General features: G+C 41.9%; 1 protein-coding gene across 3 annotated transcripts in view; it reads left to right on the forward strand.

Moving 5' to 3' along the window:
- Window positions 1-17,587, forward strand: part of ST8SIA1 (ST8 alpha-N-acetyl-neuraminide alpha-2,8-sialyltransferase 1) — a 325,545-nt gene that overhangs the window by 238,645 nt on the left and 69,313 nt on the right. The window contains exon 6 of one of the 3 annotated variants that reach the window (XM_090043634.1): window positions 6-7,176. The exons of 1 other annotated variant lie outside the window; for it this stretch is intronic. In XM_090043634.1, coding sequence (XP_089899760.1) covers window positions 6-33 — 28 coding nt within the window. In that variant the 3' untranslated portion in view covers window positions 34-7,176. Of the gene's footprint in view, window positions 1-5; window positions 7,177-17,587 lie in introns of those variants that run through there. One more of the 3 variants, XM_090043633.1, reaches the window with a different exon arrangement.

Genomic DNA, 17,587 nt, shown 5'->3' on the forward strand with positions numbered 1-17,587 from the left:
GACAGAACCATCTCCCATTTGGTGGACACATGAAAGCATGAAATAATGGCTTATCCAAATCAACCTGTGATACAGTATATTCAAATAAAATGGCTTGGGTTGACATCATATGAACCACACTGAACACAAATCAGATTCCATGTGCTTTGTTCAAGACTGAAGAGAACTGAAGTAAAATAAAATGCACAGTGATTGCAAGGTTAATACATTTTTGTCCTGACCTTCAAAAGAGCGGAGCAACCAGAGCTCTTGCTGAGCTTATTAGGGGTGTTGGCATGGGCTCATTACTTCAAACAATCAGCCTACTTACAGCTCTGAAACACTTCAGTCTCAAATAGACCTGTTTGAACCATATGTTAAAACGCTTGCTGTTGCTTCCTGCCATAACTAAGTTGGGCATCTCCCTTCAGCTCAATGCTTATTCAGCATTCACTCCTCTAAGACATGTGATGCCTCAGACTGAGCTCTTCTAGTGTTTACAATTTACACAGTGTCCCACCCTTCTAAAACTAATTCTGTTATTTTAAAACTGAACCTAAATGTTTAATATAGAAAATGTTTCACTGAAGTAGTATCATGTCTGAATAGTCTCCTGTCTGCAGAATAGGGGCCCTATTTAGCAAAGTGCTTAAATATCTGCCAAAATCCATCTGACTTAAAATTAAGTATTTAACTGACTATTCTGGTGAATGTGTTCTGTGGTGTAATCTCCCCAGTGTATTGGAATTGATCCCTTATAGAACTATAGTATATTATGGGCAGAACATCCAAATATTTATATTTAATGAATGGCTTCTTATTTCTTTAATGTCTTTGAAATTAAAACACTTGACTAGCATGTATCATGACATTCACCTTGGCTAAGTACAGACAGTCAAAAAGCCTGAGGCTGAATTGATACAGTCTTTGCAGTTTAGTCTTAAGCTGCAGAGATTGAACTGATAAGCAAATAAACAGACACTCACTTTTGATTCAGGAAATATAGCCTATAGTGACTCAAACCCAAAGCCAGGGGGTGCTAAAGCATGCCTGCCAGCCACTGCCAAAGAGAAGGGAAGAGAGAAGCCCTCCAAAGCTTTCTTCCCCCTCCCTGCTGGAACTGAGGTGGCATGGTCAAGCCCCAGCCTATGCTGTACCTGGCCGGGGGTGGGGCAGGGCGGGCAGGCTGAGGGGGCAAGGGGGAGAAAGGTAGTGGCATTGAATTCATAAAAGCTTGAACAAAAATAATCCTGTGAAGTGAGCATTAAATACAGCTTGGCTGTGTGTTTGCTTCCTCTTCCCGCTGCCCCTCAGGCTTCTGGGATTTACAGTCCAGAATCACAGCAGCAGGACTCTGCAGGGTTGCTCATCATTTCTTCTTCCTGCTTCCAGGTGCCTCTGTGATTTGTAGTCCACAGTCGCATACAGCAGTAAGTTTAGCAGGGCAGAGCAGCTTCATACTCAGGGCAAGGGGAATTTAACCCCCCCCCTCCCTAGCCCAAACCCCCGCTGGGATTTGCTGTGGGGTGGGGGGAGAGTCAGCCAGCTGGCTATGTGTAACGTCTGTCCATAGCCCCTGTGCAGAGGTCCCATTTTCCAAAACAGAGTGACTTGAGAGTTCTTGACACACTTCTTTTGAAAAATACCAATTTAATTTATTTTGTTTTCAAGTTCAAGGTGGAAGTTGTGTCCAAAACCAGAATGAAGTCTCTGCTATGGTATGACTGAGGAAGGACTTTGGACCTCTTTCTCCCATAACATGGGAGTACCCTAATCATTGGGAGCTACAGAATCATAATCCAACTGTGATCAGGGTGTTGAATGCATGGTAAGATGTGGCTGGGATTTTTAAAAAGACTCAGCACTCACCTAACTCTCTCTCTCTCTTTGCTGAAGTCAGTGATAAGACTCCCATTGACTTTAATAGGTATCAAGTTAGGTCTGCATTGAGAATTTTTTAAATTCCTGCTGTATAAGCACACCCAAAGTTTTTCTGTCCAGGAAAAGGTTTTTTTAAAAAAAATATTCGCTCTCTGCCTCTGATCACCATAATAACAACACAGAGAAGTAACTAAGTGTAGTTAGAGCTATTAATTGTGATGGATTGTTGCTGCAGATCTCTGTAAAAATGTCTAAATAATACAAGCAATGAACTGCTGTTTACAGTAGTTGACTTTATCAAGCCAGAATTTATGTTTTTAATTCCAATTTTAGATCATTTAGTCCAACTAGCTCTCCAGAAACTGAAAATTGACTAGTTGTAATTTCATGTATTTGGGCTAAGGGCAGAAGTTACACATAAACTGGTTTAAGCAATCAGAAACTGGTTTAAACCTGTAACAGAACAGAAGCTCAGTGCACATAAACCATTTTCAAAATGGTTGAAACTGGTTTAAGATAAACCTGGTTGAATGTAGTATCAGACTTAACTGATCTGGGTCAAACTGGTTTATGAAACTTCTGTCCAAGACACCTTTCTTGTTTAAGTTAAATCAGAATCCCTCAGCTTCCCAGCATGCTTTCCAGCCCTGGGCTGGTCTGTGCTGTCTGCTTCAGAGAGCAGGGCTGGCCCTGCCCCTCTGCTTCCAAGCTGGCTGACAAGGGGGTGGAAGGGGAAAGCCCGGTTGGGGATGCAGCCCAGTCTGCAGGGGGAACTGCTCCCCCACCTTCGCAAACCCTGGCTGGGGTCTGGGGCCAGTTCTTAACCCCTCTCTAACTTACTGCTGGCTCCAACTGTGGTACTACAAATCCCAGACGCACCTTGAAGCAGGAAGAGGAAGTGATGAGTAACCCTACAGGGTGCTCCTGTTTTAAGTCTGGGCTGCAAATCCCAGAGACCTTGGGGGCAGCAGGAAAAGGAAGTGAGCACATAGCCAGAGAGCCATGCTCTAGCACCCCCTGGCTTCTGGCCTTAGCCACTGCAGCCCTGTGGCTGCATTCCCTTAAAGAAAGGTAAATGTCTGTTCACTTGTATTTTATTTTAATCGGTACAATTTAGACTAACCTGCAAAGACTGAATCAATTCAGCCTTGGACTTTTTGACCTAGCCATGAGACAGACGACTTATAATGAGGTTAAAAGAAGGGATTTATTTTGTGTCAGTTGTTCCATGGGACCTGTCCATGGGCATGCTATTTCTTCCTACTAGATGAAAAAATACCTGTGATAGCTCAAATGTCAATACAAGTCTTTGGCATTTGCTCTGGACTACATGCAATCAGATAAGGAAACCTTGTGGTAAGCTTAATGCATTCACAGTTAAGGTATTTGGAGTTCCAGTTAATTTCAAACAATTTAGAAAACAAGACTCCATCATAAACCTGTCTTAACAATAGTCCCTTACTGTTATAGGAAAATATTGTTCATTGCTATTCTGCATTATCATAATTACTTTCTTGGGCAAGAATTTACAATCTTCTGTTCTCTGCTATTCTAGTTACCTTCCTGCTTTTGTGACATGTTTGTTCTAGTCATTTTCTGTTTTACATGTTTTTATTTTTCTGCTCACAATTATCTTTGCAAATGTCTGTAAAGTCCTATGGAGAATATGTTTCATATGCATAGTTGTTATGCCATATATGTATACGTGTAATTTATTACTATGGAGTGTAATATGTGAAAGAGAGCACTTTTTCTGTGGTCTTTTATGAGTTTATATAAGTCTTATTTGTGTCTTTTTTGTATAATTTATGCCTCCTTTATTATACTGTGGACACATTGTACAACATTTCTACTGATTTGAGAGAGATTAGCCTATTCCACCTTTTATATAAGGTAGTTGAGGTTCTCCCCCTCTGTTAAGATCTGCTTGGCAATGAAAATAAGGAGCCAGTTAATTCTTCCTGGTTCTCAAGTTTGAGTAGCCAGAAGCTGTGCTTTGACTTATGCCAACCAAGTATGGATCTTAATATATTCATACTTTGCTAGCTATGAATAAGCAGAGTATAGTTGAACTCTGGCCCATCCTGCCCCTTTCATACTTGACCTGGTCCTTGTGCCTTGGGGAAGGTACCATTGTCAGAGGAGCTGTCTTGGCCAGTTTGCACTTTGGGGATTTACTTCTTGCCTATGACCAGATTTATACCACAAAGGCCAAAATTGATGGAACTGGAACTGAGTCAGAAAACCTAGCTTTGGAGAATATCATCAAACCAGATGACTCTTTCAAAACTGAAGAAACTTTAACTATCTGCACTTACAGAAAACCACCTAACTTAGATCAAAACTGCCATGGGCTTTTTGAATGTCTGTACATAGCCTAAGTGGATTGTTCTACCAGTCATGCTTGAATTACAAATACGTGTATTTTTTTTGTTCCAAGGGGGAATTAAAGAAGGTTCAAATCATTTCCATATGTTTTTACCCACTAAAGTATTATAATCAGGAAGGCCTTTGTGCAGTCAAAGTGTTGATATGCTGCCTGGTATATTATAGAAATATTACCAATTCCCATTCTAAGAACTCCCTTTATTTGTTTACAATTTCAAGGAAAACATTTATTACTAAATGAGAAAAATAAAATCTGAGTTAAGTCATTTTCTATCATCCCAGCTTTCCAACTGCATTGAGTTGGTGACATGTTTTGGAAATTATATGCATGTGTTTGCAACTTTTCAGGCCTTCAAAATTGTTGTTGGATCTAACATGTAATATATGTTCTTTATGCTTGCATTTTGTAATGTTTTACCACTGGTTTCCTCTGAAAAGCAAATAGGGGAAAATTAAAGGTGCCTAGCTGTGAATATGTTAAGAAAAATAAAGTGGTAAGCTAATTTGATAATGAACTGTCAATATAGCATGTGGATGATGATGAATGTAAAAGATTGCATGGCATTTTTAAAACCATTGTGTCTGCAAGCTGGACAATTAATTCTGCTTTATTTTGTAGAAATACTGAAAAGAAAGGTGAAATGATAAAGAAAAGTGTTTTTCTACACCCTATTCTATTATCTTTCTCTTTAAAATGCCTAAGATTTTGGTGTATTACAACATAAATCTTTTTCATTATAACCATAAATAAGCTTCCAAGAAAAAGCAGATGAAATATTCAGAAAGTAAATACACCTGTTTCCTGCCTCTGAAAGGAATACCCTCATGTATCTCCACACTGTCTGAGATGGTATCATGACATCAAACTTGACAGTAGATAATACTGAACCAATGTGATCATTTTGACTTAGGCCTCTGTCTGTAACTTAGTACCAATTTCGTATTGTGTATCTGAATGCACTTAATTTTCTATTGTAATGATGGGGAATAAGTGAATTCAGATGGCAGCAAATTGTGCCTTCTAGTTTAAAATTGCAGTGAAAGGTGAAACAGTGCAAAACTTACTCTTTTCACTATAGATAGTTTATGTGCATAAGTCCTGGTGAAGACTTCTATATTCAGAAAAATGTTGCTATTGCTGTGGCATGGGACAAGGCCAACTTTTTTTTAAGTGGTCCAACTTCGACTCAAGCTGGATAAAATGACTTTGTTACCCCATCTGATAATTCTAATTTTGAAGGGTTTCATCCCACTCCCACCACAATAGCAGTTCTATGTTTGGTGAGCACACAGAAAGTCCACTAGGGTGAGTGGTAGGGGTGTGGAAATGCTTCCAGCGTATTGCTTTGTGAACTAAATAATGAAACAGAATTGAAGCAGCTTGTAGCTTGGTTTATTTGTAAGTGGAGTGTTCTGGATAGCCATGAAATCAGTTGGCTAGAGCAGTGGTCTCCAAAGTGGGGTGTGCGTACCCCAGGAGGTGCACAAGATGAACCATTGGGGTGCAGGAAGAAAATATTAGAACTTCTATTTCTATTTCTATTTATATAAATATACATATATTGGGGGAGTGTGCTCAAAATATTTTTACAGATAGGGGTGCGCAATCAAAAATGTTTGGAGACCACTGGACTGGAGGAAAGAGAATTTTGCCAGCTTCCCAGCTGGGTGAACAACCACAGTCCCTGTTTGTGATACTTGATTGAGCATGAAAGTAGGTGAAATCAAATGAAGAGTACATGTGAGATTTTTGAAGTTTGATATGAAATTTCATGCATCTATGGTCAGCGGGAGCTTAGTGTGCTTCAAATGAGCTCATCTGTGCCAGTGTGGCTGTGCTGGGGAACAAGTGACAAGGAAGACCAATACAACAAATGTCCACCTCCTTAATGGGGCTAAGCACAATTATAGGACTTGCTGTCTCAGAAAATCCTGGCTCCTGGCTCTTTCCTTAGTGACAGAAACTATTCTGGAAAAGGTAAGGTCTTGTAAGACGTGACCTTTTCCTTGACATTTTTAACTGTGGTCCATTTAATCCTTCAACTGCAATAGTTTTAGAATTTGTGTTCCTTTCTGTCTTGCCCTATTTAGTGGAAGGTATGATGATCATGTAATATTTAATGTATTCTAAAGTGGAAAAGCACCTCTGAGATTGTATAATTCCATGGATTCATCTTACCTTGAGCAACTGAAATCTAATATTTATTGTATCATTTATAATGTATGTAACCTTTGCAGGCTGGATGCTGTGCCAAAATGATGTGAACGCTTGGGTGAATATCTCCTTGCATCAGCATCATTTTAGCATGCTCAGGGGCAAAAGTATTTGTATGGAGTATCTAACCATCACAAAATGTATTGTTGTTTAAAGTCTTGTGATTAGAGCTTCAATCTAATCCTTTCCAATGTAGCAAAATATTTGCTGATGGCTAAAACTGTTACAAGGACTTGGGTTTACTGGGTTTTTGCCTGGCAATAACGTATTTTCTATTCTTTCTGGAGATCCTATTTATTTTTCAAGTAACATGCAGTGCGACTTTTAAAGAATGTTTTTCTTCTGATGGATGATGAGTGTGCCCAGACAACATCTAGATATTTCAAAATACCAAGAAGTTATTTGTTAGTGATCTTATTTGTTAGTGATATTATTTATTAACTGCATTTTGTTGTCTTTTTCTAGTTGCATTTACAGGCTTTATCTTAACATTTCATGTGATTTTTATAAGGAAAGTCTTATTTATACATTCATGTATGTAGACAATGGTGAATCCAGATTTTATAGAATTTCATGCCTTTTTTCATAGCTAAGGACTCATAATGAGCACAAACATAAGGACCAGCTCATGTTTTGTTTACTTCTGATGGAACTTTAAAAAAAATGTTATTTATAATTTGGATTTAATTATCTTAACAAATAAATATCTTCATTTTCAGAAATGAAAATATTAGTGATTCCTTTTTTCCTCTTTTCCCCATTTTCTAACTCTCTGTGGTGCAAAGATCAAGGTCATTTCTATTTCGTTTTTATTTTCCAGTGTCTTTTCTCACATTCATAGTTATATTCATTGTTCACATTTGATGTTTATTTCACATGGGTCTTTTCATTTACTCGTTTTTTCCCCCCCTTTTCTAGCTTAGCCAGTGGCATGCATTCAGCCCTGCCTTTTGTGGGAATTTGAACAGAACTAATCCACAGTGTTGGATCCACAGTGGGCATAAAATCCACACGGATACATGAACAAAGGGTGAAAAAAAGGGTTCTGACCCTGCACTTGCATGGGTTTTGAAGATTGGTCTGGTGGCATGGGATATGATAGCAAGATGGGAGCCAAAAGTATTAGCTCTTCCAATAGTCACTAGTGACTCTGGATGTCAGTGTTTCTGAGTGTCCTTCAGACACCTTTACAGGGTAAGATTTTCAAAGGCTCGAGCATTCAGTGCTTTCTGAAAATCAGGCCCAGTCATGGTGTGTGATGCTATACATCCAAATTAACTCTTTCTTCTGAAAATTTAGAACTGTGTTCCTGTCACACTCAAAGCTCTTACTTCAGGTAATGTCAGGTATGGCCTCATAAAGATTGCAGTACATTTTCTTTAGATTTTTTCAGAATTCAGCAGCGATGGAGATGCTGTAATATCTCAGGAGTTTCCCAACCGGTGTACTGTGGCACCCTGGTGTACCGTTGGACACATGCAGCCGTGCTGCAGAATCTTGGGGGGGCACGGCTTCCAGCGGTGCATGGCTACAGCCAGTGCTGCCACCACAGCCCCATGCTGCCAGTGCGCCCTGGCCGGGCCCATCCCGATACCCTCCCCCATGCCACAGTTTGGCCACTTGCCCCCACCCCTTCCCCACTCCACATTCAGCCAGTGTGCTGTGGGACAGAAAAGACCAGGTAAGTGTGCCGTGGAATGGAAAAGGTTTGGAAACGCTGCTGTATCTTACTGCCCATCACTCACAATCTCTCTCAAAATCCTCGGACAATCTTTTCTCTGGTTACAAGCTAACCTCTCTCATCTTGGTTTATTCCTTTCCATAAGGTGTTTCTCTATCTGCTTCCCTGGGCTTTTCATTCAAGTAAAACAAGCAGTTTTTTAAAAGGCCACTTTGAACATCAGTGGTTCATTGCGTCCTTCTTTTTTCAGTCAAAATGTATCTCACCGCTTCACCTGAGCACATTTCTGTCCCTAATCTTTTCAGAAATACTATTCATTTCAGTATGGCCTTTTCAGCCTTCTGTCATCACAGGAAATGATGATAGCTCCTCTTGTCTTTCTGAGACAATGAGTAGTGTAACTAGGGGTGGACAAGCAGGTCACTAGCCCCAAGTGCTAACTTAGGGGGCATCCAGATCACTCCTCACTGAAGGCTGTGCCCTGGTAGCCCTGGTTGCAAGACTGTGACACCCTGCAGCTGGACTGGGCAGATTATGCAGTAGCAGCTGGGGATGGTTTTTGAGTCCCTGGCATAGGTAAGACTCCTATTCCTTCCCCTCTCTTCCCCACCTCTTGCAAAGTTTGTCCAGGGCGCACACGCTGTTTGTTATGCTCCAGAGACAATAAAACAATGTTTTTGAGACTCCAGAAATAAAGATTTGAGTATCTTTGTTTATCCTGATTTAGCACTGAAAGAAATACCTCATAAACCATTGAAAGGTGGAGTTGTTTAAGGATGGAGAAGGAGACAGAGCTACACTTCTTTTAGTTGCTGAGGAGACAGTATAAGTTTCTCCTGAAGCCGTCTAGTAAAGATGAGGGACACTCAACCCTTGGTTCAGTTTATCACTGAAAGCAAGGAAGCAAGATGATTTACACCAGGGGAAGAGCTATCTGGGACAATTTAGTTGGGAACTCCATTCAGTTAAGCATTGCTATCCTTTGAGTTTTCAACAGATTGAAAGCTCTTCAGAGCATAAACTGAAGTTTTAATGTGCTTATACACTACAATGAAGTCTTCTCTGACTGAGGTCTCTAGGACTTAGGGTTGCACAAATCAAAAGGCAAAATTTCAACTCCATGAAGTCAGATTTAAGGCTTAGCTGGATGGGTGCATCTACACATGCATATTAATGCAAAGCAATAAACTATGGTGCATATCATGCCAGAGTTTATTGCTCCTGGGCACTGCCTCTTCATGTGCGTCTGGGACTGCAGCACATTGAGCAGGGTCAGAGCAGCCGTGGCTGACAAGTGACCTGGAGGGTTGGCCTGCCAGCCTGAGGCTGCTCTGTCCCAGCTTAACATGTTGTGGAGGGGCAGGCTAGGGCATGAGGGTGCTTCAGTGTGGGGCTAGCCAGCAGGCAGCCCCTGAACTGAAGCATCCTCATGCCCCAGCCAACTAGGTCAGCATTTACGTGCGTGTTGCTGCACATAAAAAAAAATCTGTAGCAGGACAGTACTTGTATTTACAGGAACACTAATTAGGCAACTTGACAATAAATGTCTCGTGTAGATGCTCCCAGTGAGTATTAGTTAAAACCTCTTGCTTGTGTGGTCTGATTGGATCCTGTATCAGCAGCTATGCTGCTTACTGTTATTTAATCACTCTGTGCCTAAATTTTCTTAGTTATAAGACCTCATAGAGAAGCTATAAGGATTTTAACACCTGTAAAGAGGTTTGAGTTTTTTGTGTGAAACATTGTCTAGAAATGCAAAGTATGACCAGTGCAGTGATAAAGGTCTTCTCTCTGCATCTTTAGTTGGATCAGAACTGGAGATGTTAGAAGGTCATGGAAAAACCTTTGAGATATTTGCAGCCTAAATAGAAGTAACTTAAAAACTTACACAGCTTATGACACCATGATCAACACAAGTGAGGGATATTTTCCCAAATTATAGCTCCATTCACTATTTTACCTCTTCAATGGTGAGAGGACTGGTGAAAGATACCATCCTAAATTAAGAGATATATGAGGCACAGTGAATGAGAACTCCAGTTTAGACATTATTGAGATTACCACTAATAGTTTGTGGGAGAAAAAACCTCCAAGTGGGGTACATCAGCCTAACTGCATTAACTTCAGTGAGAGCTATCCTGCTTTATGAAAGCGTAAGTAAAGGAGCCATGCTTTGTTATACAGAGACTCAATTTAGGGGAACTTTGACATGCCCACTCAAGGCTGTCATGCAACACAGTCCCTAGGCATATTATCAAACAAGAGAAACAGCCCAGAGAGTACTGCTATGGAAGTGGCTGATCTTAGTTCATTCCTCAATACAACATGAATACTAACTACACAGGGTGGAAGGCAGAAGGAAGAAAATCAGTTTCTAGCTTTGCTATGGATGTCATATCTGACATTGGGCAACTCATTTAGCCTGAGCTCTGCTCCATTTATCAGACGAGGAGCGGTCCTTTCTGCCTCACAGATGTCGAGACTAAATATTTTAAAATTTCTTTATGATCCTCAGATGACAGGTGTTGTAGAAATATTCACAAAGGACTTGATAAGCTGTTTCACATAGATGTGAATTCACAATTGTATGCCAGACATATGTCACTATGGCAATCAATTTTGCCATATCTGGCCAAAGATGGTCTAAGTGGACAACGACCATGTAATATTTCATTAAGTTTGTCTTGACTGGTTTTATGCTTCACTGGTGACATCTTCTATCTTTAGTCCCAAGTTAGTCCACACACAGCATTAATGTGCTTTAATGTCTGCATGTAGACACCAGCCTAGTCCTGCTTACTGTGCACTAAATTACTGCACAGTAAATTTAAGCTGACATAAATGAATGTGTAGACACACCCAGTGTGAACTATAAAAGCAAAAAACCCAAATTCTCTAGAGAAAAAAATTAAGAGGTTTCATGCATGATTACTAAGAATAAATGCAAAGAAGCAGAGATGGACAGAAGGCACAAATGCATATGGAAGTCAATGTTTAGAATGTGTTCTTCCCATATTCCATAACTTGAGAGTTGTGCTTAAACTCATGGCCTTGGCTCTGACTTTTGTAAGTATAAGAAAAACCACACTTCAGATCTTAGTTTAGAGCCCAACATTCCTTTTTTCCTGCTTTCATGATGGTTTGAATGTTGGGTTTTGGCTTTGGTCTTTCTCCAGATGACCTAATTTATGAGTGAATTTTTAGTGTCAGAATATGAAAATCAATAAATAATCTTACAATTATAACTAATTTTTAAAAACCAACATTGTAACTCTTTGAACTGAACTTTTAACCTACCATGTTGCTATAAATAAAATGACGTTATTTCTGCCACTAACTTTCAGGCCTAATAAAATGCATCTGTTTTGATCCCCTCTACATTTACAAACCTAAACCTGCAAAATTTTAAAAAAATCAATTAATGTAGAAGAGGGATGGACCCGCTAGTGAATATGAAATACCTTGTTTGTTGACTAGTGGTGCTATTTATGACCTCTCTGTTTTTACAGTTAGCATCATGGTTTGTTTGTGGGGTTTTTTCCTCTTAGTAGTCATAGATTACTTTATTCCTTGTGAAAATGAGTAGATTGGGTCCTGCAGCTAACGCACAATAGTAAAAAAATTACTTGACTCAAGAATCTAAGATTTATTCTCAACAATAACTAAGGAAACAAATTTTCATTGACATTCAATAGGAGTTAGATTCTTAAATCTTTCTTAAAAGTGGTCTTAGGTTCTTAAGACAACAGCCAGAACACATACAAACTTTTAGACACTTAAATGGATTTAAGCATCTAATTGCTATCATTTTCCATGAGGCTTAGTTCCAGAAAACATCATTAATGTGACTCCTTTTGTAACATGCTGTTATCTTAGTCATCAGGCTAAATTACAAAAAGCAGTGAGTTGGAGGACCCTCCCATTTTTTGTTAACTGTTTTTTCAAGAGCTCCAGCAGAGTGAAATAGAATTACGCTTGGCCTCCTACATCAATTTAGGTACCTACTAAGTGGAATAGGATCTGGAACTGAAATCACCAAAAGACTAACAATTTGCCAATGGTAAAATGGAGCAGGGCCTTATTGTGCATCAGCTGCTTCATGGGCTAGGGATAGACATTACACATAAACTGGTTTAAGTGATTAGTAACTGGCTTAAATCTGTAACAGAACAGATGTTCAGTGCACATAAACCAGTTTGAAAATGGCTGAAACTGGTTTGAGATACATTCAACCAGGTTTATCAGACTTAACTGATTTGAGTCAAACCAGTTTACGCAGTGTCTGTCCCAGATCCCTTCCTGATTTAAGTTAAATCAGAGTCCCCCAGCATCCTGGCATACTCTCTGGCCTGGGTAGGGCTCTCTGCTCTAGAGAGCTGGGCTGACCCCTACCCTCTGCTCCCTAGTTGGAGCTCCAGCAGAGACTGCATGTACAGCAGGGTCTGCCTGGCTTCCTCCTGCTCTCTACCACTCCTTTACCACTCCCTGCTGAAGCAGGAATTCCCCCTTCCTCTCTGCCTTACATAGACACCTCTCAGCACTAGCTAGCATACCACATGTTGGCTATAATCCATGCTGTGGGAGACTGGACAAAGGCAAATAGGACTGTGCTAGTTTAGGGCTTTTTGGAGGTAATCAACAGGTAGCTGGTAACTTCTCTCTGTTCCTTCCTTGGAAAAATTGTTTAAGAAGAGCTTGAACTAATAAGAAATCCTTTTGTTTTCTTAATGGGCTGATAAACACTGAGTTAGGGGTGATAAACACTGTGCTATGAACTCCCTACTGAGCTACTCAGGTGGTAGGGGGAAACCTCTCCCTTAACATAGCGTCCTGCTGGGGCCTGGCCATACCCCACCTCAGCTCATCACTGTAGAAGGGAAGGGGGGGGGGGCTGCTTTAGTGCCTCCTGGCTTCTAGCCTGAGCAACTCCAGGCATGTGTCTGCATTTCTGGAATGCAAAGGGAATGTCTATCCACCTTCAAATCAGTTAAAGCTTTGCAGGTTAAACTAACCTGCAAAGATTAAATCAATTCAGGCTCAGGTTTTTTGAATGTCTGTCCCTAGCCATGGTGACTGCCTGCATGTTTTCACCTCATGGCTAGCAGAGGCTAACCCGTAGTTGTTTATCCATGTGAGCTGGGCTGCCATGGATTAGCTTCTACTTACTGTAGTGTGAGACATGGGCAGTTAGCGCAGAGCAGCTCACTTGTTTCGTATAGGTATTGAACAGTCATCAGTTACTGACAGTTTTGAATCATTGCCAATCTATGATTAACTTAATCCAGCACTCAAACGGCTCTGTATCATATCTTCAACTCCCTGATCTCTCCATTCCCCCTATTCAGTCTCATCATATACTTATAAACTATATGAATGTAAACATATGGGTTTGCTCATGCACAGTACTACCTATGTAAATAAAATGTAGGATATGTTAGTTTGCACATTGTACATATATTGCCCAAATTTAATATTGCAAAAAAAAAAAAAAAAAAAGACTTCCAAACAACTTTTCAAAGGTAGTAGGTAGAAAATTTTAGTGAAGCTTTGTTTTTGCCACTTAGAAAGAATTACAGTAATACTTAAAAATTATCTGTTAAAATTGACCAATGCAGATATTATGATGTGGATGAATTTGATCATGAATTGCTACAAAGATTTTGAATATTCATTTAATGTATTTACTAAATGTATTTACCCACTGACTCCATGTTTTAGAAATGATCTGATGTGCTCTTATATAAAAGAAAACTCTAATAAAATGGTGTGTGATCCCAAGTCACTAACAGGCTATGCGTGTACAATTTGAATAAATATAAAAATGTTTATTAAAATGAAATAAGGAGAAAAGGAAGGCAGTAGGAGAAAGCAGGGGAAAGGAGAGAAAATGATGGACATAATTCCAACAGAATATTTTGGTATAAACAATGCAAGTTTTCTCAGTTAAAATACTTGGTCTTGCCCTTTTAAAGCTGAAGCAACTTAAAAGTAATTTTAATTGTACTGGTTATTAAAAAATCAGAAAAGAAAAGAAATAGAAAGAATAGAGCTAAGCTAATAACTGCTGAACTCAAAGGAGAGTCTTCAATGGACGCTGCTAAAGTCACAGGTTTACACATATGATGTTTTAATAATAGTGCGTGGGATCTATGCTATTTTGTACTAGTTTAATAATCTAATGAAGTGCAGTATTTCTGTCTGATTTTCTGCTCTAGGAAATCAATGAGGATTTTACCTTTATGTTTAGAGCAAGGAAGGTAAGCCTCTTGTGTACATTTCATAGATTTCATAGATTTCATAGACAGGGCTGGAAGGCACCTTGAAAAGATTATCGAGTCCAGCCCCCTGCCTGAGGGGCAGGAAGTCAGCTGGGGTCATAGAATTCCAGGAAGATAAGCATCCAAATTTCTCTTGAAGGCGTTCAATGTAGGTGCTTGAACCACCTCCGGTGGCAGGCTATTCCAGACCTTGGAGGCTCGGACAGTGAAGAAATTCTTCCTTATGTCCAGCCTGAAACGGTCTTGCAGGAGTTTATAACCATTTGACATTGTCATCCCTTGGGGCACTCTGGTGAACAATCATTCCCCCAGATCCTGGTGAACACCCCTGATAAACTTATAGGTGGCCATCAGATCACCCATGAGCCTGTGCTTTTCCAGGATAAAGAGCCCCATAGCTTTTAACCTGTCGTTGTAAGGACTGTTTTTCTGACCTCTGATCGTGTGTGGCTCTTCTCTAGAATCTCTCAAGCTTCTCCACATCCTTTTTGAACTGTGGAGCCCAAAACTGGACGCAGGACTCCAGCTGCAGCTTCACCAAGGCAGAGTACAATGGGAGAATGGCATCCTGGAATTTGCTTGAGAAGCATCTATAGATGCAAGCCAGCATTTTGCTTACTTTACTAGCTGCTGCAGCATCGCATTGCAGGCTCATGTGCATCTTGTGGTCAATTATGACCCCCAAGTCCCTTTCATCTGTAGTGCTAACCAGCATAGCACTGCCGAGCCTATAGGGATACTGCAGGTTTTTCCTCCCAAGGTGGAGAACCTTGCATTTTTCAGTGTTAAACACCATCAGGTTCTCAACCACCCATTTCCTGAGCCTGTCAAGATTTGCCTGGATCACTCTCCTGTCCTCACGTGTGGTTGCTTTACCCCAGAGTTTGGTATCATTGTTGAACTTGGCCAGTCTACTTCTGACTCCAATGTCCACATCATTAATGAAGATGTTGAACAATATAGGTCCAAGGACAGAGCCTTGGGGAACCCCGCTGGTCACAGGGCACCATGACAATTGATCACCCTCTGGGTCTGACCACAGAGCCAGTTCCCCAGCCAGCAGATCACGGTGGACCTGAGGCCACAGTTGGCCAGTTTTGCCAAGAGGTGATCATGGGATATCAGATTGAAGGCTTTTCTGAAGTCAAGATATATGAAAGTGGACCTAGTCCTTCTGGACTTTAGGAAGGCCTTTGACACTCTAACCCCATTGTCATTAAAAAAACAGGGGACTGTGGTGTTGACACATACATAGTCAAATGGGTCACTAACTGGCTGGAGGGCCGTGTCCCGGGACAAGGGGGAGATTTGAACCCTGAAGGGTCAAAGAGGGACCCTGGGGGACAGCATACCCCAGAGAGAAGGAGGAGAAAGGAAGAATGAGCAAAAACAATTCACCGGCAGCACGAGGCGTGGCAGGACTGGAAGCAGTGGTGGGAACCGCGGCGGAGCGGAAAGAGGTGGCGGAGCCCGCGCGGCTCATTAGCCGCGGTTCACTTAAAGGGGAAACAGCTGGGAGAGAGGGGGAGGAGAATCAACCTTGGAGTATAAGAAGGGGAAATAGGTGGACCAAAGGGGGGGAGAGGTGGCAAGAGGGTGGCAAGAGAAGAACCCTTGGGGCCACTAAGTCAGTAGAGGGAACAGGGGACGCTGCTCCGGGTTTACAAAAGGTATCCGAACTGTGCCCAGGGGGAGACGCTGCCGGTGGACCCAAAAAGATGCAGGTGTCCCAGCTGTATATAACCGTCGGGCCACGAGAGGAGCCAACAGGAGTGACCTTGTCAACTGGGGCTTGAGGCCGACAGAAGTACGAAGCAAGAGGTATCCGTATAAGAAGGCCAACTGAGACCTTCACGCTTGCAACAGAGGACACAGACTGGAACCCTGTTGAAGAAGGGGTCCTTCATCGAGGAACGTAGAGGGCATACTTACAGGAGAAAATCCCCACCTGAGCTTGCATAGTAGCCCTTAAGGGGAAGAATAGTTAGGGTTTAAGGGGATGGCACTGCGCTAGGCATGCCTGGGCAGAGATATAAGGAAGGTTGTGAAGGGGTGTTGAAGTAAGGTCACCATAGCCCTTGGTGGACCTATTATTGTTATTATTATTATTATTGGTATCACTTCTATTATCGCTCTTAGTGTCATTACTGGTAAGCGTCACAGCCAGAGGGAGCTAGGGCCCCTAAGCTCGCATGCGTCAGGAAAAGGTCTGGGTTTATTGGGCCCTCTTTCTAGGCCTGACTAAAATCAGGAGGGAACCTACATCAAGTAAGGGTCGGTCGTTGGCAACCACAACAGCACACCGCTGAGGCTGGGATAGGGCGAGGTACAGGGGAAGTTGGAGCCTCGCGAAGAACATCATGCCTTGGCCGCAGGGAGGCAGCCAGGATCAGACAGTCGTACCCCTCCACCACTGAAATATCATCGAAGTCGTGGCAGGCGGGATAAGGAGGGGAAAGACTGCCTGAACCAGGAGATCAGTGACACCTCCCCTAAGGGACGGAACGAAAGGTTACCACCAACTCCTTGGGCAGGATGGCACGGGATCGTATGATTGAGGCTCGGCGGGTGCAGGCCGCACCCAGAGAGTGGTGGTGGATGGGTCATTTTTGACCTGGAGGGATGTGGGCAGTGGGGTTCCCCAGGGCCCAGTCCTCAGGCCCGCCCTGTTCAACATCTTCATCAGTGACTTGGATGAGGAGGTAAAAAGCACCCTGTTCAAATTTGCTGATGACACTAAGATGTGGGGGGATGTGGGCATGCTAGAAGGGAGGAATAGGCTGCAATCGAACCTAGACAGGTTACAGAGGTGGGCAGATGAAAATAGGATGGGATTCAACACTGACAAGTGCAAGGTGATGCACCTGGATAGGAAGAACCAGCACAATACCTACAGGCTGGGGAACTCCCTTTCTCGTCAGTGCAGAGGCAGAAAAGGATCTTGGAGTCATCATTGATGCCAAGATGAACATGGGCCAGCAGTGTGGGGATGCAGTCAGGAAGGCCAACCATACCTTGTCATGCATCCACAGATGCATCTCAAACAGGACCAAGGAGGTGATCCTCCCCCTCTATGCGGCACTGATCAGGCCACAGCTGGAGTACTGAGTCCAGTTCTGGGCGCCGCACTTCAAGAGGGATGTGGACAACATGGAGAGGGTCCAG

Source organism: Crocodylus siamensis, chromosome 4 (assembly GCF_052110815.1).
Source record: "Crocodylus siamensis isolate JL-2025a chromosome 4, ASM5211081v1, whole genome shotgun sequence".
Classification (NCBI taxonomy): Eukaryota; Metazoa; Chordata; order Crocodylia; family Crocodylidae; genus Crocodylus; species Crocodylus siamensis.